The sequence below is a fragment of the Chroicocephalus ridibundus genome, chromosome 2 (assembly GCF_963924245.1).
Source record: "Chroicocephalus ridibundus chromosome 2, bChrRid1.1, whole genome shotgun sequence".
Classification (NCBI taxonomy): domain Eukaryota; kingdom Metazoa; phylum Chordata; class Aves; order Charadriiformes; family Laridae; genus Chroicocephalus; species Chroicocephalus ridibundus.
In genome coordinates, this window is record NC_086285.1 from 156,338,281 (window position 1) to 156,359,598 (window position 21,318).

Consider the following 21,318-nt stretch of genomic DNA (forward strand, 5'->3'; position numbering starts at 1 on the left):
TTCTCAGATATTCTACATATTTACAGTAGTTTAATTAATAATACAGACATGTTGTGCTGTTTAGGGGAATTTTTAATTAAATTTTAATTTCCAATCAAATGCAGTTTGACATAATTTGGGAATAACAGGAACTAATCATTATCTGAAAAACAAGATACGCATAATTCACTATTTTCTAAGAAAATGACAAAAAGTAAAAAGTAATACCCTGAGCGTATGCTGAGATAAAGGACTGATAAAGAATATTCACTGATACAATTTATCCCTTTAAAAAACAGAACTCCGCAAACTACTATGATATCAAACAATGAGAATCATTCGCCATTTATGAAACTTACTTATCAAAAGCACAAATGCAAATCAAGATTAGAAGAAAGCATTTAAATCAAGGTTCCCTACACGCAGATTTAAACTGTGATTAAATCACCTGTTTTAAACCATTTTGATTTCTACCAATTATTCCAGTTCCCATATATTAAAATTGTTTTTTAATTAATGCATTAGTTAAATGATATCTGGGAGGAGATAGGGGAACACAAAGATTGGTAAGGAGAGGCAAGATGAACGTGTCTAGTGTCATTATTAAATCAACCAAATTAAAAGAGCCCAGGATACAACTGGGGTGTGGTACTCAAAGAGAATGTTTATGAGAGTGTCCAAGTTTAGCATAAGAGAATAGGCAGGCCTGGAAACCCCATGGGAATAAGATGCATCTGTTGTTGCAGGCAGCCCCAGCAAAATGTTACTGGTTCACTAGCCTGGGGCAAGCTTTTTTTTCTTTTTTATTTTTTTCTTCCCCTTTTTTGACAGCCAAGTACAATATTAGCTTGCTTTTTTTTTTTTTTTTTTTTTTGCCATCGTCAAGCTGAGGCCGGGTGAGAATATTTTGTGTCTAGACTAATAAATGTTTGTAAGGATTTTGCAAGACTGGTTTATGGGAACAGAATCCACTTTTTGTTTTTCTGCTGGAAAAAGCAGCATTAAAAGCAAATGAGCACCATCATGCATTTGTTTTAAATTGCATATTACAGCACTGCTATTTTGTGTGCAATCAATACATAATTTGGAAGAAAAATGCTTTTAAAATTCAAAGCTATCCCTGAGCAGCTAAGGTTCTCTTGGAAACTGAAGGAGGAGTCTGAAATTATTGTTCTTTTGTTTGCATCCCCCAGTGGGAAAGGCAGCACACAACTAGAAACCACTGTGCTTTGAGGCAGCATGAATCATTAAGAATAAAGATCAACCCCCCTTCATTTAAACATCAGATATTAAAACTGAATGTAGGACAAAGGTAAACTAAACAGACTCCTTCCTTCACAAGCAGTTATTGGGTTAAATAAAATATCAAAGGGACGACATAAATCTTGTAACTTCCTCTACTGAAATTAAAAAAGATACTTATATTTCGCAAAACATGGCCTGTCTAGATCCCAGTTACAAGCATCAACTTAATCAGTGGAAATTACTGGGAGACACATGGGCCAAAACCTACATTTTCTTTTTAGTATTTGTTTTGGAGGGCGGGGTATCTCAAGATGAAATGGCTGACTGAGCTTTTTATTTCATTGCTTTGGGTGGAAATGACTGAATCTTTCCACACAAAATAGTGCAGAGAAGCTGCTCTGGTGCAAAGCAATCTTCTGTCCCAACCCTCCACAAGCTCGTACCCTCAGCCCGTCTCTCCGCAGCACCTGGACTTAAACACTGCCTGGTAAGGAATAGGGCTACTGTTCAGTAATTCACAAATAGTAACTTCATGAGGATTACACCCAGAAATAGGATATTCACTTGTATAAAGGAGCATGTATCTACAAATTCGGCCCTTAGAACTAGCTGGTGCCCATATGCATCTGGCATAAAGTGCAGCGAAAGTATTGCTCGCTCTTTGTCAGTCAGCATGGGTGACCACGGGGTTCGGCATTTGCACTGTCATCAGCCACACAAATATTAATATACTGGAAAGATTTCAAAGCGAACTATTCTGAAGTAAAATTTCAGTGTCTTCAATAATGTAAAAGTTCTCCCTCTGAACATTATCCACAATGATTAAAATATATTTCTAAGGATGTGCGCATGTGACTATTTCTTTACTACGTGTGGAAAGAGTAAACTCACTTCACTTTAGTATTACTCTTTCTTCTCATCTCTTCTCTCCTTTCCGCAAAAGAAGCAAACAGCTGATATTAACAAGGCCTTATTTTTCCCCTGGAGGAACCCCAAAACTAGAAAATTAAAAGAAAAAAAAAAAAAAGTGCTACTTGTCAAGAACCAGATTTAAAATGAACATTTGTGGACTGTAAGATAAAACACCCGAAGTTGCAATCATTTCACACACACAAAAAAAGTCTCCTTCCATCTTAAATTATTTCTTTTAATGAAATAAAAAAATTAGTTCTCTACTCACCCACAAACTCCTCCAGCAAATTTATGTAAAACGTATTAAGAAGTCAAATTTGTAAAACACTCATAAGCTACAAGGAATCAAGTTGGGTGCATTTGCATCATATTTTAACAGGTATCTACAATGCCAGCAAGGATCTTGTACGGGCAGCAATTCTTCAGACTCATCCATGCGCAAAAAACTTTGGATTTAATAGGTGGACTGTTTGGTTGATGAGGAATTGGTTGGATGGTTGCATCCAGAGGGTAGTGTTAAATGGCTCAACATCCAGATGGAGATCAGTGACAAGTGGTGTCCCTCAGGGGTCTGTGCTGGGACCAGTACTGTTCAATATTTTCATCAACACCACGAATAGCGGGATTGAGCGCACCCTCAGCAAGTTTGCAGACAACACCAAGCTGAGTGGTGTGGCTGACACACATGAATGATGGGATTCCATCCAGAGGGACCTGGAGAAGCTCAAGAAGTGGGCCCATGTGAACCTCATGAGGTTCAACAAGGCCAAGTGCAGGGTCCTCCACCTGGGTCGGGGCAACCCCTGGTATCAACACAGGCTGGGGAATGAAGGGATTGAGAGCAGCCCAAGAAGGACTTGGGGGTACTGGTGGATGAAAAACCAGACATGAGCTGGCAATCCGCACTCCCATCCCAGAAAGCCAAGCATATCCTGGGCTGCATCAAAAGAAGCGTGGCCAGCAGGTGGAGGGAGGTGATTCTGCCCCTCTGCTCTGGTGAGACCCCTCCTGGAGTACCGTGTTCAGCTCTGGAGCCCTCAACATAAGAAGGGCATGAACCTGTTGGTGTGGGTCCAGAGGAGACCACAAAAATGATCAGAGGGATGGAGCACTTCTCCTATGAGGACAGGCTGAGAGAGTTGGGGTTGTTCAGCCTGGAGAAGAGAAGGCTCCAGGGAGACCTTATAGAGGCCTTTCAGTACTTAAAGGGGGCTCATAAGAAAGATGGGGACAAACATTTTGGCAGGGTCTGTTGTGATAGGACAAGGGGTAATGGTTTTAAACTAAAATAGGGTAGATTTAGATTAGATGCAAGAAAGAAATTTTTTACAATGCAGGTGATGAAATACTGGCACAGGTTGCCCAGAGAGGTGGTAGATGCCCCATCCCTGGAAACATTCAAGGTCAGGTTGGACTGGGCTCTGAGCAACCTGATCTAGTTGAAAATGTTCCTGGTCATTGCAGTGGAGGTTGGACTAGATGGCCTGTAAAGGTTCCTTCCAAGCAAACTATTCTATGATTCTATGAACTTAAACCCAGGTGACACTCTGGGTACAGTGAACCTTTTGTCAGTCCAGATCCCCACTGAGAAGTCCGGAGGACAGAGCGCCATATGTATTCAAAACTGCAAACAAGGCTGGAAATTGTGCAGTGTTGAATGCTCCAAAAATTCTACCGAAGCTACAAATGTGTTTCATCTTGCTGAGAATCCTACTGAGAAATAGAAACCCCTGAGCTTTCATGCTTGCTCCATCTAGCTCACTTGGCAACTGCTGCCAAGTGCCCAACTACTCCCGATACAGCTGTGATTTGCAGAGTGCTCTCAGCTCCAACTGATGTTGTTGAAGGCAGCTGACCTATGTATGAAAAAACACTATTTTTTTTTTTTTTTTACTTTGAGAGTTTTCTAAAGATTAACTAGGAATCTGGACTTTTTGAAGAAGGACACAGCTACAGCTCAGGTTTAACTACCAGTCTTCTACAGCCCAGGCAGTAATAATTGTTCTTTCCTGACTCCTTCCCCATTGTGTCCCCTTTACTCTTTTTAGGACATACAAGATTCCTAGATCTCATTTTGACCTAATTACCAAAACAAAGCCTTATACCATTCAGAGACAGTAAGAGTGTCAAAATCAACAGCATTTTGACATATGAAGCATGTCTTTCCATTGTAACACACGGAAGGAGGCAATCACATTAGTGCCATGTTTTGTTTAAGCTACTATACCTCAGTTTTTAGGAAAGACAAGCTTAGAGACCTCTACCAAGACTGTCTCAGACTAAGCGCATTTCCATCTATGAAGTTCTTAGCACCTTCGTAAGGTAAGACAATGTTAAAATAATCACACTCCTAACCTATAAACAAGGATTCAAGCCTTAAAACCTATATAAAATGCTTGCCTAATTCACAGTATTCATTGTAAGCTAACAGCTATTTCCCATCCAATATAGGGGGTTTATAAGATGCTTGGAAGAAGATTCAAAGTGCTGAACATGTGGAACTTCTACCAGAAACATTAGAAAGTTCAAAAGCTCATTTCTGTCCTTCTGTCTGGCGGGGTGAATCTGGCGCTCAGAGTGCTCACAGAACGATGCTGGCTTTGCCAAAGAGCGAGGGCTGGCGTTATGCATGCCTCATTACACAGCTCTGTCTGCCCACTGTTTAAACAAAACTGCCAGCCTTCAAGGCTTGCTTGAGCAACGACTTCAAATTGTGGGTCCCCTGGCAGCCGGTTAAATTCCTTCAACTCCTAGTGAGACCAATGGATAAGGAAGGTGAGCAGCAGACTGCAAAATGCCACTGGGGAAGGCCAAGTTGCGCAGAGTGAACCCAAAATACCAAACTCACTTTCTTAAATGGCTCCAAACGCAATTTGAAGCCTGTTCTTTGGAAGTAGAATATACCAAACTGCTTCAGACCTGTTAGGCACAAGCAGAGGTCACGCTGCTGAAGGATGTTTGCAACATTAGGTTCTTTGCCATCTTTGCCACCGCTTAAGGAGTGCAAAAAGTAGCATGTTCAAAGTTTTTTACCATTTTTCCTACAGGTTCTCTCATCTAGCCACATCCGTTCCTCTTTTAGTCGTCAGCAATTTTCCTAGTTCCCGTGCTTTAGCATGATATTGCCCTTTTTATATTTTTAACGATATAATAAATGTACTCTACATTCCAGTTCTTTCCCCTTTAGATCACACCCTTTTTCACTGAATTTAACATTCACTACTATCTCAAAGCTTTTAAGGATAAAAGAGTGGTACACATCTTCCCATAAGCGACAACAGCAGACTTTTGCTCAGTTTGGGCTGATTTCTGAAGCTAGTTAGAAAGGATCCACTGGTAGTAGAGACCCTGTTTTATGAAGTATGTTACAGTTCGCTGAACTCTGAAGAATATGAAAACTGCATCAGTGGACCTTCTGAAGTTCCTTCCAGTTCCTTGACAGAAAGACAACAGAACTGGAAATGAACCATCAGTTAAAGGGATGCAAGGCACTGAATTATGAAATGCCATCTGGCTGGTACAGAATAAGGAAATGTATCATTTTTGATGGCTTCCACCTCCACAGAAAAAGAAACAACTGTTTATGCAGCAAAGTGGTTTGAATATTTGGGAAGGTCCTGAACTGGCCACAAAAAAAATTAAAAAGACAGAGAGAGAAAGAGAGAGAGAGAGGGAAAAAAAAAAAAAAAAGGAGAGAAGATGAATTGGAATACAGACAATAAATAGGAATTAATAATAATAATGATGACGAAAACATAGCTTGAAGAAAGAAACTGCTTAATGCCTAATCTGACAATATTAGAAATATAAATAACAACAGAAAATCGTATACTTATGGGTATATATTCAACAAAGCTGATGCTACTGACACATAGTGGGGAGATACATGAGGAGAACACTGAGATCAATACTGCTCCCTATTTAGGAAATACCAAGTAAACAAAAGAAAAAAGCGGAAATGGTACTATATTGAAAATTGCACCACTTGTTTACAAATCACTGACAACTCAGAGGAAAACCGTCTTGGATATTTACGGATCAATGACCCCGCATCTAAAGCGCAAGGATAAGGAATATTGACCATTAATACACAGAAGAGAACAGCACGTCCACGCACGCAGCTAAAAAATGTTCAGAACCTTCCCCCACTCCATGACCCCAGAACTGTTATCACACGGGACTTTAATTTAATAAACAGACACTGAAAAGATCATTCTGTCAATTTTGCAACAGGCTCAGGATTTCTAAATACTAGAAAACATAAAAATACTGAATTTGACAGGGCGGAATTCTTGACTAGACCTCAGCTTGACAGGTGAAGAGAAACTGATCACCAAAACAAAGATTAGCCATAGGTTAGCTACAAGTGATTGTGCCTTGGTTATACTTACTCTATGCAAACTGAATAAAACCCAGTTTATATGTACTTGGTGCTTTAAAAGTTACAGTTTCATAAAGCTGGAAAAAATCCTGAACTCAGACTTGAGGAAAGAATCTTGACTTCAAAGATATATGACTATTTTTTAAATCAGACTCTTACGAAGTCACCTCCGAACAAAAGCATCACCAATCATAACTAAATGGAAAAGTTAACCAAAATATAATCCTTTCCATCAGACTACATAAAAACAAATGGGGGAAAGCAGGGGGGAAGCTCAAGGATAGCAATAAGCTTACGTGAAATGCTATAGACTGCTCAGTAACGCAAAACACATAAGAAAGTCTTTTCAGTACATTAGGAACAAAAGGAATCCTAACAATAGTACAAAGTCCATTATTTGATAGAAATTCTTCAGTACTGAGAAATCTACAAAAGGCAGAATTGTTCAATACACAGCTCTAACAGTTTCCGATGATATATTGGTATGCAGTGATAAATATTGTCTATTCCAATAATAACCAACAGTGATAAATGACAGCAATTAAGGCTAGACACCAGGACACTGTATCCACGCAAAGCATGCACAGGTCATCAAGGTTGCTTCAAGACAGGAAATAATCCAGCAGGCAGCCGTAAGAAACCTTAAGTGAGTAGAAAAGTATGCCTCAAAGAAAAGCTCTACCTCAAACTGCTATGTTTTACACAGACAAGTTTGGGGACAACCAGAGTATACACACATATTACCCAAATGTCACAGCAGAGGGCTTTTCTGTCTAGCAAAGACAGAAGAACCACTAGCAGCGTTAAATTAAACGCAAATAATTTCAATTATAAAAAACGGCATCTACTTCTAATCAGTTTAGGGGAATTCATTTAACAACACAACTGAAATAGACTGCCTTGCTGGCAATGTTTAAAGGCAGTAACAAAAGGGTTTTCCAAACGATGTGTGCTTGCTCAAAGAGGTCGTAATTAGGGCAGTCCTATAGTTTGCATCATGCAGATTGTTTTAAAGAGGGTTTCTGTAAATATTCAGTAGCTTTTTTTAAAATTCTTCTAAGCAAAAGCAAACAAAAACCAGACTGCTGGTCAAAAACAACAGCACAGCTTTTAAAATTCCTCATTCCTACGTTTAATGGAATATTTGTTTTCACGTAACAAGTTTCATAACAAAATCCACTTTTTATTTAGACAATGTTTATATGCACTTTGACATGCCCAATATGCTCTCAGTACATCTCTATTTTAAAAACCGGTGGCACCTATTCCAGCTTGCAGACCAAGAGACCCCTCAGCCTTCGCTATTTTACATAACACCGTGCAAAGTAAACTTCTCCATCCTTCCGTTAACTATTTAATCTACGTCCAAGCAGCTCAGAGATAAAGCACGAGTACCTACCAGGTAACGTTCACTATTGCAGATACTCGGAGCCCTTTCAGAGATCCAGAACTGCCTCCATTACGTGGTTTACCGAAGTCGGTGTCGATCTCCAGTGCCGCACATCCTGATCTAGGGGAGAGCCGAGGGTCAGAACGCACCCCAAAACCCAGACACCCCCAGATGAGTAAACCAGACATCTTTCCCAACTTTGCCTGCACGTACACCCTGCTGCTCCTCCGCGCTCGCCCCCGCTCCGCAACGCCACGGGATGCGGGACAACTCCGGAGACACAACTTCATGGCTCGCTGGCTGCCTGTCAGTCTGTCCCTCAGCCCGGTGACAGCGGGCGGGAACTCGCCAGCTCCTCCGGGAGTGAACTTCTCCACTCTCCTGGCCGACTGGCGGATTTTCCTCCGCCCTGTGGCGAGCAAAGCCGGGCACAGGGCGGAGGAGGGAGGAACGGGGAGAGGAGATGCTCCCCGGACTCCAAGGGGTTTAACCCCGCTGCGGCCCGGGCCGGGGGCACGCAACGACCCGCTTACAAGTGACACCCCGGCTCTTCCCCGCCCCCCGGCTGCTCGGAGCCCGGCCGCTCCCGGCAGGCGCTGCCCCCCCCCCCGGCCCCTCGCCCGCCGCCGCCAGACAATAGGGAGGCGGGCGGGGCGCGGCCGGCCCACCGCGCCCACCCCGCGGGCGGCCACCCCCGCCGGGCCCGGCTGAGCCCGCCCGCCCCCGCCGCCCAGCCAGCCGCCCTTGCCCCGGGGAGGAGCGGGGCAGCGTCCCCGCCGGGAGAGCGCCTGGCTCGGCTCCCGCGGGGGCGGGCGGGGGGCACGCCTCCCCGGGGGGGGGGTCGCCTCCCTCCCGGCGCCGAGAGCCCCCTCTCCGCCCGCGGCAGCGGCGGCGGCGGCAGACGCGAGCCCCTACCTGAGGGCGCCGCTGCGCCTCGCCCCCTCCGCCCGCGCCGCCCGCCTGCCTGCCCGCCTGCTGGCCGCCTCCGCTCACGGCCGCGCCGCCATCTTGCGTTTCACAAACTACTGCACTTCTTTTGGGGCGGGGGGGCGGCGGGTGAGCCGGGAACTCCCAACGCCGCCGGCCGCCCGGGCCCTCGCCTCGCCGCCGGCCGCGGCGCCCACTCGCATCCTCCCGGGCGCCTGGCTGCCCCCCGGGGCGGGTGCGCGGGGAGGCCGGGCAGCGGCGGCCGGTGCCTCAGCCTCCCTGGCAGGGAGCGGGGGCGGAGCCGCCTCGCCGCCGCCCCGCCCGTCAGGCGGCGGACACCAGCCGGAGGGCGGCCCGGCCCCGCCGAGGACAGCGGCCGGCCGCGGGGGGCTGCCCCGGCGTCGCAGCGCCGCGGCCCGGGGTTCGTCGGCGGCTCCTCGCCTTTTCGGGGGCGACAGGCCGGGAGCTGCTGTTTCCGTCAGCCCGCTCCTCGCCGGCAAACTTGGGCTCGGCGCTGGAGCCCCCCCGCCAGCCGCCCGGCCGGGCTCGGAGGACGCCTCCAGCCCGGGGCTCCCCTCAGGCGCCCGGCGCTGAGGGAGGACGTTGCCGCAGGCTCCAGCGCCCCAGAGCAGGAGCGAGTGAGCGCAGAAGTAACGGTTCTGAGGAAAAAAACCCCACAACCCCCTTTTTTTGTGTTTAGTTACAGAACTTGGAGAAAGGGGACCTCTTTCTTTAATACATACCTAGATACTTGAGTCAATATTTAGTTTTAACTCCCACTGCGTACTTCTCAAAAAATGTTGTGTTTCCACGTACTCTTTCTTTCATCGCTGTTTGCCATTTTGGTTCAGATACTAAAGTATGGTTGTTTCTCTGAGAAAGAAAAAGATGTGGCTGGTGGGAACCATTAACAGTTGGTCATGGAAGATCCAAGATTTATGCAATTATAAACACAATTTTTTAAAAACCTGTATAGGTACAGTATCCCGTTGAGACTAGTGAGAGGAAGGAGTTTGATGAAAGCTTTGAAGAACAGAAGTTTTGGTCCCAGGATCAGTTTTTCAAGCAGTCACCTTGGGGAAGGTGGTCAGCAACCCCCCACCACAGCCCCATCGAAAATCAGCAACAGCAGCCAAGGTGGAGATAAAATTAAGGAAAAATGACGTTAACTCCTTTATTACATTTCTGATGTAATACATTACATTAAAATACAGATTTTCAATATTATTTTTCTTCCTCCTGTGCTTGGCCTTTGCCATATACCACTACACCAAGAGTGGGATAAGCTGTATTTTAAGCATAAGCTTGTTAATGATCAAAATTATTCTGTGATTAAAATAGAGCAGGCAAAACCCCCCCCAAATGGTTGTTCATTTTTTATTAATACCCATCCAAACAATACAGATAAAAGAAAAAAGTCTGCATAGTACACAAATGTTTGGACAAACACACATGAAAGAAAACAAAAAAAAGAACTAAAACATACCTAAGAAACGAAACACACAGAGAGGGATTGCACAGTTAGGCTGTGAGGTGACATAACACAACAGTGTATCGTGACACATTTTATCGCAACAGATATAAAATTTTATTCTCATATATAATTAAGCTTTGCCTATCTTAATTTTTTAAAAAAATAACTGTGAAATTAACTGAAAGAAATTTTCTCTGCTAGTTTAAAGACGCATACATCTTCAAAACGGGGTATTGCTTGGCTTTTACTTAAATATATTTATCATCAACAATATATTCACTTTTATGTGACAGAGACAGAATTCTCTCCAGGTAACTAGAAAACTATTTACAATTTAATTCAACTACAAGCCACCTAACCTGCAACTAACAATTTATATTAAAATGCTATTCTCCAGTATCAAGAAGATTGTCATTATTACAAGCAAGACTAAACTTTGCCTTAGAAAGTTACAGTAGTAAATCTTGCTTTGTTTCAAGTTAGGTTTTTTTGACAGGCAAAAATATGCCACAGCAAAAGTTCTTAAGTTTGTGGAAAGCACGTTTCTCCCACATACCTTCTTTAGGTTGTTAATTCTATGAAAGCCACTTGAGGTGCTGTCAGGTAATTAAAAAAAATTACCTCTGAACTGCATTAAGAGGTTTCTAAAGGATTTACTTTCCATATACCAAAATGAGATTTGGTTTAAAACCTTTATGCAATATACAATGGACTATACAGCACCAACAAGACTACTTCAGAAAAACGTTTTCCCACAAGCTGGAAAACGATGATAAAAGTTTATCAAGTTTTCGATTGTTTTCTTTGAAAGAGAGGTACTGAAATTATCTGGGAGATGTTCAGATCTGCAGCGCTACAAAGGCAATGACAGCAGTACATCACATAAAAAATATATATATATATATAGGACAAAGATGTCAAATACAAGCAGTTAAAGGACTTTATTTGAGCTTTCTTAATAAATTTTAGGATATATTTGTTTAATATATGTATAAATATATAGGTAGAAGTAATTTTTATTGAATTATGCACAGATAACAGCATGCAATGAAAAGAAAACATTACAGAGTAGCAGTCAAGTATGCTGAAATCAAGTATCAAGGAGCACAACTGAAGGCTGCAATTTCTTTCTTCATTTCCTAATAAGAAAAAAAGACAAACTAACAGTCAGCATGAATAAAAGCTTAAGAACCCTGTTTATTTCTTCATAAAAAGAATAAAGAATCTGTACATACATACCACTGTTAGTAATATTTTGCGAACACATGCGCTACCACCATCGCAATGTCTTTCTATACTCACTAGCTTCAAATGCATCCTTATGCATCCAAAACACAGAGTAGGCTAGACTGACTGTATGGATCTCGATCAACAGTGGTTTCAACAATTAGAAAGAGGAGACAGTTCCTGAAAAGCCACAACTAAAAGCTGGAAGTGTTATTTTCTGCACTCTGAATAATTACTTGTTAAAGTCTATCTCTTCATACAGTAGAGCTTGCTCCTGACCGACTTGCACAGTCACTGAATAGGAGATATTTTTTTTATTAAACCTAAAGGTAGAAGTAGAAAACAAAGAAATCAAGTCCCTCTTAATTTAAGTATCAAAAGTTAAGTCTCAAGAGCTCCCAAGCCCTGAGATAACAAATAAATCCCTTATGCTAAAACACGTCATTATAGTAGATGAGAGAAGGGCACATTTTTCAGGAACAGCCTCCCTGAATCCAAATAATCCATGCTGTTGCACAATCAGAACAGAGTGTTCATTCTAACTCTTTATCAGATGTGCAAGAAGAGATCAAGGTGACCAGGGCTGAAGAAAAGGGGCTTCCTCTTTTTAAAGACAGACTGAGAGCCATAAAAAATTTTATCTGCTCTCAGACACAAACATCTCAAAGACAAATGGATTCAAGGATCTGGGTCTGAAGACTGAATATCCAACCTATCTAAATCGACTCAATACTGGGAATTCCTGACTGGGACCGTGGGTGCCTCTGGAAAATTTCTGCTGAGTTCTGACAACTCAGAAATCTTCTCCTAGAGGAAGAGATCAGATAATTTGACTCATGAGCATTAAACCGTCAAGGCAGAAATCTCCCCATATGTCAAATTAAAGATGCTCGAGCCATGCAAGTTAAAAAGAAATTATGGCGAGACTAGAGGAAAGTCTCACTCCCTTGTTATGTTTCATATCTAATTTCTTTTCAAGAATGGAATGACTACTGTACAGAGTACTACCATGTCTGCCTGCCTGTAGGGGGAGAAAGAGGAAGCGTCAGACTGAGCAAAGCACCCCCCTTTCACAGCCCCCCACCCATAAACAGGTTCTGGAGAAGGACTAGAGACAGGCTGAGGGTTAACTGCTTTGAGAGGGATGTGTGGGTAGACCTATTGTCTTCAAGCTCAAGCCTTTTCCTGCTAAAACTGCCAGCAATTATGCCAAATACAACAATGGTTTTGCAATATGGATAAATGTCTTCCAGACTGAAATGAGAAAGTCTTTTAACACAGGCAACTATGCGGTAAAGAGTAACCCTAAGTAACATGACGTCCAGAGCGCACACACACACATGCGTAGCGCACACACAGACACGTGTGCATAATAGTGTTAGAAAGTGCTGTAAGACAAAAAGTTTACCTTCACTAATTCAGTTTTGTCATAATCTTCCCGATGCTGGTAAATGCACTGACTGAGAACAGCATATAGTTTTTCCAAGTGAAATATATTAAAGCTCTTCGTTATCACAGTGGCAAAATGCAACAGTTGCTAAAGAAAAAAAAATGGAAAATACAAGTTTAGAATAGCACAAGAATAGGCTCTTCATGTTTTCAGAAGCTAAACAATAACAATACAACACAAGTGACATCCTACTTTCTTATATTGTTAAATAAAATATGAGTGACACTTCAGAGAACAGATTAAATATCTCACAAGATTTAACTGGAGAAAATGATTCAATTTTTCATACTTCAGAGAAAAGGAAGGCTTAAATTTCAGACAGTATTTTATTACTAATCAATCTAAACATCAACAATCATAACTGCAAATCAACTGCTTCCAGAACAGCGGGGAATGACACCACTTTGTCGCAGAGTTGCTGCCACAGCAAAGCCACTGTTGCATTTCCTTAGAGAAACTGCTGCTGCAATGCAGGGCACTGTAAAGTGGATCTTTGGAAGCCAGGCTACACGTCTTCCAGATACAGCTGTGCCAGCTGGAAACGGAAGCATCCTTAGGTACTCACCTTTACCCATTAGCTGAACGTGTACAAAGCCTACAGCTCTGCTGGCAGAACACACTGCTTGTGTCTGGAGCAGATCAGGGTGCAAAGTTAGATCAGTTAGCTCCTGCCTTTAAACCGAAGAGTGGATAAACTAGCAGAGTGACTGTAGGAAATTACCAATCTCTCACAGAGTTGTTTCTGTTACCAAAGATGTGAAAGCGATAAGCACAGAATCACAGAACGGTTCAGGTTAGAAGGGACCTTAAAGATATCTAGTTCCAACCCCCCTGCCATGGGCAGGGACACCTCCCACTAGACCAGGTTGCTCAAAGCCCCATCCAGCCTGGCCTTGAACACTTCTAGGGATGGGGCATCCACAGCTTCTCTGGGCAACCTGTTCCAGTGTCTCACCATCCTCACAGTAAAGCGTTTCTTCCCAATATCTAATCTAAATCCCCCCTCTTTCAGTTTAAAAGTGTTACCCCTCGTCCTATTGTTATGCTCCCTCACAAACAGCCCCTCCCCATCTCTCCTGTAGGCCCCCTTTAGGTACTTGAAGGCTGCTATAAGGTCTCCCTGGAGTCTTCTCTTCTCCAGGCTGAACAACCCCAACTCTCTCAGCCTGTCCTCACAGGAGAGGTGCTCCAGCCCTCTGATCATCTTCGTGGCCCTCCTCTGGTCCCACTCCAACAGGTCCATGTCATTCTTGTGCTGAGGACTCCAAAGCTGGACACAGTACTCCAGGTTGGGTCTCACACGAGTGCAGTAGAGGGACAGAATCATCTCCCACGACCCGGCCACAATTCCTTTTGATGCAGCCCAATAATCTCTGGAAAGCAGCAGTAACAAGCTATGGCAGCACCTTCTTGCGCTGCTGCAGCTTCTCAGGATCTGTGTGTTGTGTGAGGCTGTGAAGATGTCACTTAACAGAACGGCCATACCAAATGAAAATACTACTGCCTCGCAACTGCCCGTCATCAAACTCTGCCTCCCTCAGGTCAGCTAGCACAAAACTGGAGTATTCGCCTCAGCTTCATTCTATACAACATACAGATAAGACACACAGAAACCACTCAGTGTGCTCTCAGCTTCTGTAAACAGAAAAGGTAGGATGAGACAGAGCGGTATGATCAGCATCCCATGTGAAACTATTTCTCATTGCTGCCACATAGATGACTGCATGCTCTTCTACATGTTCATAAAGTTCTAGGCCTATTATCAAACAACTAAATGGACAAAAAACCCTCACAACAACCCCAAACAAACCCAAGCAGCTACATTTTCGATGTTCATCTAGCTTATTCACTGCAGATGAGTTCCAAAGAGGCTCTCTGGTATGAGCAGTTAGTTCTAGTGGCACCTATGTTAATCAAAAAAGTTTTCTAAACGATGCATTTCATGACCGTAGCTCTCCTCATAGCTGAAATATATATATGGGCTATACCGTACCATTTCTGCAGTGGGCAGTAACTTCAGAGCACTCTATGAAAAACCTGTGTGGCTTCTCTACATACACAGACAGACATGAACAACAAAATACCCTGAAATCGGCTTCCTTAGGAAGCCAGCTCTAAAAAGTTAGTTTCACCTCGACAAATTAGGTGACATCTTAAAAATGTGACAGAAATTGTTGACAAGCCCCTTCACCAAAGGGGATTCCTATCTGGTCACATTCTCCCCACACAGGGGAAACATCCATGGGAAACACTCCCTTTTCTCATTGTGGCAGGTAAACAGCAGCCCTCCTCTGCTTTGACCAACCTCCAGGACTCCAACCTAATTTGGAAAATTTTCCTAATTTTCCTCACTGCAATCTCCCCTGAAGATCAGGTCCTTGTTCTACCCCCTGCGTTTTATGCAAAGGAACCTCTTTTACCCCCTTTCACCCCTTGCAGCTAGGCCTGTTTTTAACCCTTTTCCCAACTGTAGCCTAGGATAGCAACTTCTCCCCCTACGAGGGGCTAGAAAACCCTTATAACACTGAACTGTATGAACGCAAAATTCTAACACTGGGTTTTGAAAGAATTTCAGGAAATAAGGTATTAGTATTTTATGCATCATGAGGTTTATGTCAACCTGCTAACCAAGTCATCGCTGCTAGAAATAAAGGTCCTTTTCAGGTTCCTAATAAATGAAAACCAATGCAAAAACCAAACCAAACCTCCAAAACCTGTCATAAAAGCTGTTACGACACTAATAACCAACAGTACTAGGAGGCTGTCAGTGGGCTATTTTAAAATTCAACAAGCCCTTTTAAATTAAAAATTAGGACGAAAACCCAGTCTCCTAAAATTTAGTTCACCAAGGCAAGAACAGCAGCCTACACCAGGTGTGGAAACACAACAGTCGTAGTCCATTACAGGTGGAATTATTTCACAAGCTGTGTATCCTTCCCATAATTCGTTTTAATTGGTTAACAACTGACTTAATTTACAACTGTACATGTAGCAAGAAAATGTCCTACTTCAGTATTAACAAAATTTAAATTAGACTTACTTTGAGCTCACAGTAATCCACAATCACTGTCTGTGTGAGAATTTCTGTTGCTTTCTTGGCATGTACCAGTTGTTGCTCCTCTACCTGAGAACGTCTCGCACGAGTCATACGGTGTACCCACGAATCTGGAGTGACACAAATTTCGTTAAGTCAGGATTTCTGTTTATCTGGAATGCAATATCAGTGAAGTATCCTGTACCTGGAATACCGTCTCTCTCTGCAATGACAGAGACAGAACTGTTTTTTCAGTGAGAAATGACTGACTTTTACATTCTTTCTGGCAAAAGTCACTGCTCCGTAAAAATTAGAAACTCAGACACAAAAAAAAGCACTAGAGAAAAAGGCAGAGTAAAACCAGGAAAAAAACCCCATTGTCACGTTGCCATTGCAGCACTGCACGGTAAAAATCCAAAGTAATTTAGGTGAGGAAACACACCTTACATTGCAAACATTAGGACGTACGTCTTTTATTCCACGTGTGACTGTGGCTCCACACTGCTTGAAGCACAGAGCTTTTTAACTTGCACTGCTCATTAATGGGAAGATATTCATACAAGAAAGTCAATTGTTTTTCAATTAGGTACCATTTGAAAAACAAACTTCAGAATCAAAAAGCCAGCAGCTGCAGGAAAACATGAGTTTGGCTAGCGTTAACTAGAGGGGCAGCATCATTATGCAAGAAACACTGTGTGCTGATTTTAGAGAAATACAGCAGAAATAACAGAATGGAATTAAAAAGGCTAAAACCTAATAAATAGCGTAAACCTCCTCAGGAGGAAGAAGGAGCTAAATGACCTGTTTGACCTTTCACTTACCATTTGAATCTCCGTCTTCAGAACTTTCTGCTATTTGGCAATCCGGCATTTCACTCTCCTTTCTTAGGTCTGAATGTTCAGGAAGCACGACACTCTTCTTTTCAGAAGCGGATTTAGCCATAAGGAGAACTCTCTCTCTTTCATTTTCTGTCCCAGATTTATTTTCATTCCCATTTTTCTGTCGTTCTTGAAGTACGTTTTCGTTTTCTTCCATAGAAGAATCCTGTGCGGACTCAACTTCAGCGCGAACTGTGTTAGAAACATGTTTTTCTGGAGACTCTTCATCACTGTCTGCTTCATTTTGGTCTTCTGGAACTTTGTTCTCTTTATTGAACTGAAAATTCCTCCTCTTTATTGCAATACTCGAAGACCCTTTGGTCTTTCTGCGTTTTCTTTTTGACGTATCTACAAAGAGATATCAGAAAAAGTAATCCAAAACGTTATCAAAACAGTTCTTCAAAATCCAGCATCCTCATCTCACTTGACTTACAAGGAAAATGATCAAAAGAGCTCAAGTACCATTGTCTGTCTCCCTACATATGTCTAGAGAAAGAGCTGCAAGTTAACAAGGTCAATTTGCTATTAGATTTTAAAAAGCCAGCTACAGATTTTCATTCACAAAACCATCACCTTCAAGATTTTATGAACAGAAAATTCTTACTTTAGATAGGAAGTATTACTGCAAAGCAGGGTTATATTAGGTGAAGTTGCTTACTCTCTTCTTATGTAAACTAATGTAGATGAACAACAGAAAAGCATCTGAAGACGAGCCCTTCTTCAAATCTGTTATAAAGCTGTAAACTTCAAATGCTGAACACATGTTGGGTACAGTTAGACAATTTTAAGGCAATATTTGCTGGAGAAAAAAATTGTCTTACACTTTGTATGCTTTCTGATTCAGTTAACCTTGTTTAAAACAAACTTTGTGATTTTTGCCTTCCAGAAGACCCCACCGTTCTTTGTATTCATGGAGAACTGCACAAAGCATGGGTGAAGTCAATGGCAAAATTCCCAGTCCTGCCAGTGAGACTAGGAAACTTCACACTGTGTCACGCATTTGAACTGAGGGGGACCCAAGTCCCTTTGTTCTTTCACGTACTTTTCACAGGAAAAATGAGGGAATAATGATCTTTCCTTTACATATCTATTATTATTGCTCCCCTGTTTTTTTTCCCCTTTCCCCCTTCAATTGGAAATCACAGTAAGAGGTGGCATAGAGTTTAGCATTTGAGGGTGGGGAGAGGAAAAATACCGGTCCATATAACTAAAAACAAGCTGGGCATTCATAAACCGCCACGTACAACACTTTTGATTTCAACAGGTAGCAAATTTTATGAGCCATTAAATGTCAGTTGGGCCATCAAGGCCAGGGTCTTACAATGTAAACCAACCACTGTACTTGAACTTCATAACCATATCAAATGAATGACTTCGGGATTTATCTCACATTCTGAAGCAAATTTAAAAACATAATGCCTCTGGCATGAAGAACCAGGTGCCACAGAAACCTGTTGTGTCACAAGAACAGAGAAGTTATCAGCAACCTTAGCACTTTCTCCAAGAAAGTCTGAATAAAATGCAACTTGCCGTTACAGCGGGGTGTACTGGAATCTACGGGCACTGTTGGCATCTTCATTTTTTCATTACACTTTGAGTCTGTTTTCTTGCAACCAGGAACAGAGTTCTCCTTTGGCATTACATGGTAGTAAGATGGAGCGTACTTTGAAGAGCTACAACCTTGCAATAAAGAACAGATAGGAAAGAATTGTGTCTTGCACTGTTAGTTACAAATACTAAGACAAGTCTTAAAATCCGTAGCATCAAAAAACATACCTCTTTTCTTACGAGATTCTTTAATTTCTTCACAGCTTTGTTCAAAATCTTCATCCATTTCTTCCCTCACTATGGCGTACGCAGTATCTCTCAAAGTACAAGCTCTGTGCCTAATGAGACGATCTGAAATTTTACGGTCAGAACTGAGTATTTTCTACCAGCCAATGAAATCCTTTGTTTTCATTACTTAGAAAGATTTTGGTTTTTTTCGTAGGTAGGTTCTGAAAGGTTATCTCAGTGAATATTTTCAGCATAACAACACAAAAGTTAATTATTAAAGCACAAGTACTAGTTACTGATCAACGCTTCTATCACAATTTCATGCCCAAGTAGTTTAACTCTACAACATTTACAACCTGGCAAGAAATGCTCTCTGTGGATGCCTAAATTGATCTAATCTCAAGTCTACTGTCCACACGCGACACTTATCAATTTACACATTTTAAATTTTTCCAAATTAGGGATAAAACCACATCCTAACCTCCAGGGTCTTTATCTGGGTTGTACTCTAAAGCATTGCTGCAGATCAGATCGATGTCTTTCAGGAAATCTCCTGCAGTTAGGTACTGGTGCAAGTCAATCTTCGAGAGAACTGCCGAAAGGTCCATGGGCTGTTTAATAACTGCATCATAATCAGGTACCTACGAATGAAATAAATGTGCTCAGAGATTTAACACGCTATCTGCCAAAATGAATTACTTTATTAAAGTCAAATAAAGGGCTTCTTAAACACCTCAAAATATTTATGACCTATTCAAAGATGCAGAAATTAACCAGTTAGTTTCTTGAAAACAGAAGGGCTATTTCAACTGGCTTTGAAGAGACAGACCAGAACAGGGAAAAAAAGCAGCAGGGAGGTCAGAAGCATGTGTGGGGCAGAGAAGGGGACAGACACCCAGAGTGGGATTCATTCGCTTCACTTCAGAAAAATCACTTTCTCAGTAAAGTCACCCGAGATTCTCTTTGTTGTTGGCGGCAAGAAAAAGGCTGCAGGAATTGCACCTTTGAAGTATCTGTCCTAGACATCTACTTTAGAATGAGATAACTGGACCCAGAGGTGCCTATTTCTTTGCTCAGACCATAAAAGGAGCCTAATGACTAGTTTAGACGAGGACATCTATGTTTGTTTAGATTATTCATATCTCGGAAAATAGAAGTAAATGGAAAGACAAGTCAGTGGACGCTTAGGGGAACAGGACTTTGCTGAAACACAAAGCTATATTAAAATTACAGCTGACTTTGAAGTATATGCCCCTGGCTTAGACTTATTCAACAAATTAAATGAGAGAAAGAGACAGAAAAAGTGTATGGCAGGAAGAAGAAACTACACAGCCCTTATGGTTGATCTTATACCGAGGAGCTCCAGATGAAACAGAGGATCTCAAAATTTATTTTAAAAACTGCTGCTTTTACTTCTGTTCTCACAGCAACTATTGTCAGTCAATTAAAGAGCTTTAGGCTTTATTAAAACAGTCCTATATTATACTGTTTACAATTATAAAGCGAGAGATCTCTGCTTTTCAGTGCTGTAGCATGCCTACATATCAAAGCCTTCTCATGAGCAAACTGTGTTGTCAGTTGGACTAGATAATCGTAGTAGGTCCCTTCCAACTGAAATATTCTAAAGATGTTTTAGAAGGAACCCAGGGCTTTCAGTGAATACTCAAATAACAGACATTTGAGAGCCTAAAGGAGTCAGCAAAAGTAAAAGCAAAATTCACTTCCTGCTTCTTAAAAAAATCAGAATAGTACGGTCCTAAAAACAAAGATAAACCTTCCTATAATGAGCACACACACACTGAGAAATATACACACACAGAGACATTATGAATACATACAGATAAAATGGTATTACAGATCAACACTAATTTACCTCCTCTGGGTCAACAGGCTTTGTAAATGCTCTGAAACGTCTGTCAACGGCAAGTCTATGAGTCACATCCCTTAAGAAAATCCTAAGTTCACGCAACGTATCCTCCTCCTGCTCCTCCAGCTGTCTTATTTCTTCCTCTGTCAGCTCTCGCGGCTTAGGCGGCGGTGCTACAGGCAGTACTTCCAGTGGCCGCCAGGCTTATATTAATCAGAAACTTTTAGTCAATTTATGGTACTCAAATGATATGAAAAACCAATAGAAAATTACCACCAAAGAAATACTGTCTAGCTGTGAACTTACAGTTAGCAAAGTTTTATACGTAGAATATCCTCACCTGCATTGTTTTTTGATGCAGGAGGTTTAGCAGCTTGATTTACAACTAAGTCCTCAAAAAACGCTCTTCTTTCTTCCTTAGTAGGCAACTGGACTTTGAAAACTTCTTTATAATCATTAATAAATAAATCTTTTATCTAAAACATGAGCAGAAAAGGTATTTCATACACAAGGCCACACAAATTTATATTCTATTTCAAAAAGAAGAGTAACTTTCTAAATTAAATTGAATAATCACCTGGATAAGACAAGCGGTGAAAAGTTATCTTCTTGGCCTTAAAAGGCTAGATTTGCATACGTTAGCATAGCAAATTAAAATCCCTTCTCTAAGGAGCACCTCTAGAGTTAAAGCTCAATGAAGGGACCATATGATACGCTGATAAAGTGGTGACATTCACTACCTCCAGGGCTGCTTATTTTGTATTTACCTGCCTTCCTG

At 41.9% G+C, this 21,318-nt stretch overlaps 2 protein-coding genes across 6 annotated transcripts in view; both read right to left on the bottom strand.

Moving 5' to 3' along the window:
- Window positions 1–9,121, bottom strand: part of ZHX1 (zinc fingers and homeoboxes 1) — a 36,523-nt gene extending 27,402 nt beyond the window's left edge. For 4 of the 5 annotated variants that reach the window (XM_063327484.1, XM_063327486.1, XM_063327483.1 and 1 more), the window contains exons 1-2: window positions 8,823–9,121; window positions 7,917–8,027 (exon numbers count right to left, since the gene is read on the bottom strand). The gene's annotated coding sequence lies outside the window, so the exon portion shown is untranslated. Of the gene's footprint in view, window positions 1–7,916; window positions 8,028–8,120; window positions 8,508–8,822 lie in introns of those variants that run through there. The other variant, XM_063327487.1, reaches the window with a different exon arrangement.
- Window positions 9,122–10,003: 882 nt separating this feature from the next.
- Window positions 10,004–21,318, bottom strand: part of ATAD2 (ATPase family AAA domain containing 2) — a 40,358-nt gene continuing 29,043 nt past the window's right edge. The window contains exons 20-28 of the mRNA XM_063327490.1: window positions 20,881–21,016; window positions 20,547–20,743; window positions 19,155–19,314; window positions 18,674–18,796; window positions 18,428–18,577; window positions 16,841–17,245; window positions 16,026–16,150; window positions 12,944–13,072; window positions 10,004–11,447 (exon numbers count right to left, since the gene is read on the bottom strand). Of these exons, the coding sequence (XP_063183560.1) occupies window positions 11,406–11,447; window positions 12,944–13,072; window positions 16,026–16,150; window positions 16,841–17,245; window positions 18,428–18,577; window positions 18,674–18,796; window positions 19,155–19,314; window positions 20,547–20,743; window positions 20,881–21,016 (1,467 nt within the window). The 3' untranslated portion in view covers window positions 10,004–11,405. The remainder of the gene's footprint in view (window positions 11,448–12,943; window positions 13,073–16,025; window positions 16,151–16,840; window positions 17,246–18,427; window positions 18,578–18,673; window positions 18,797–19,154; window positions 19,315–20,546; window positions 20,744–20,880; window positions 21,017–21,318) is intronic.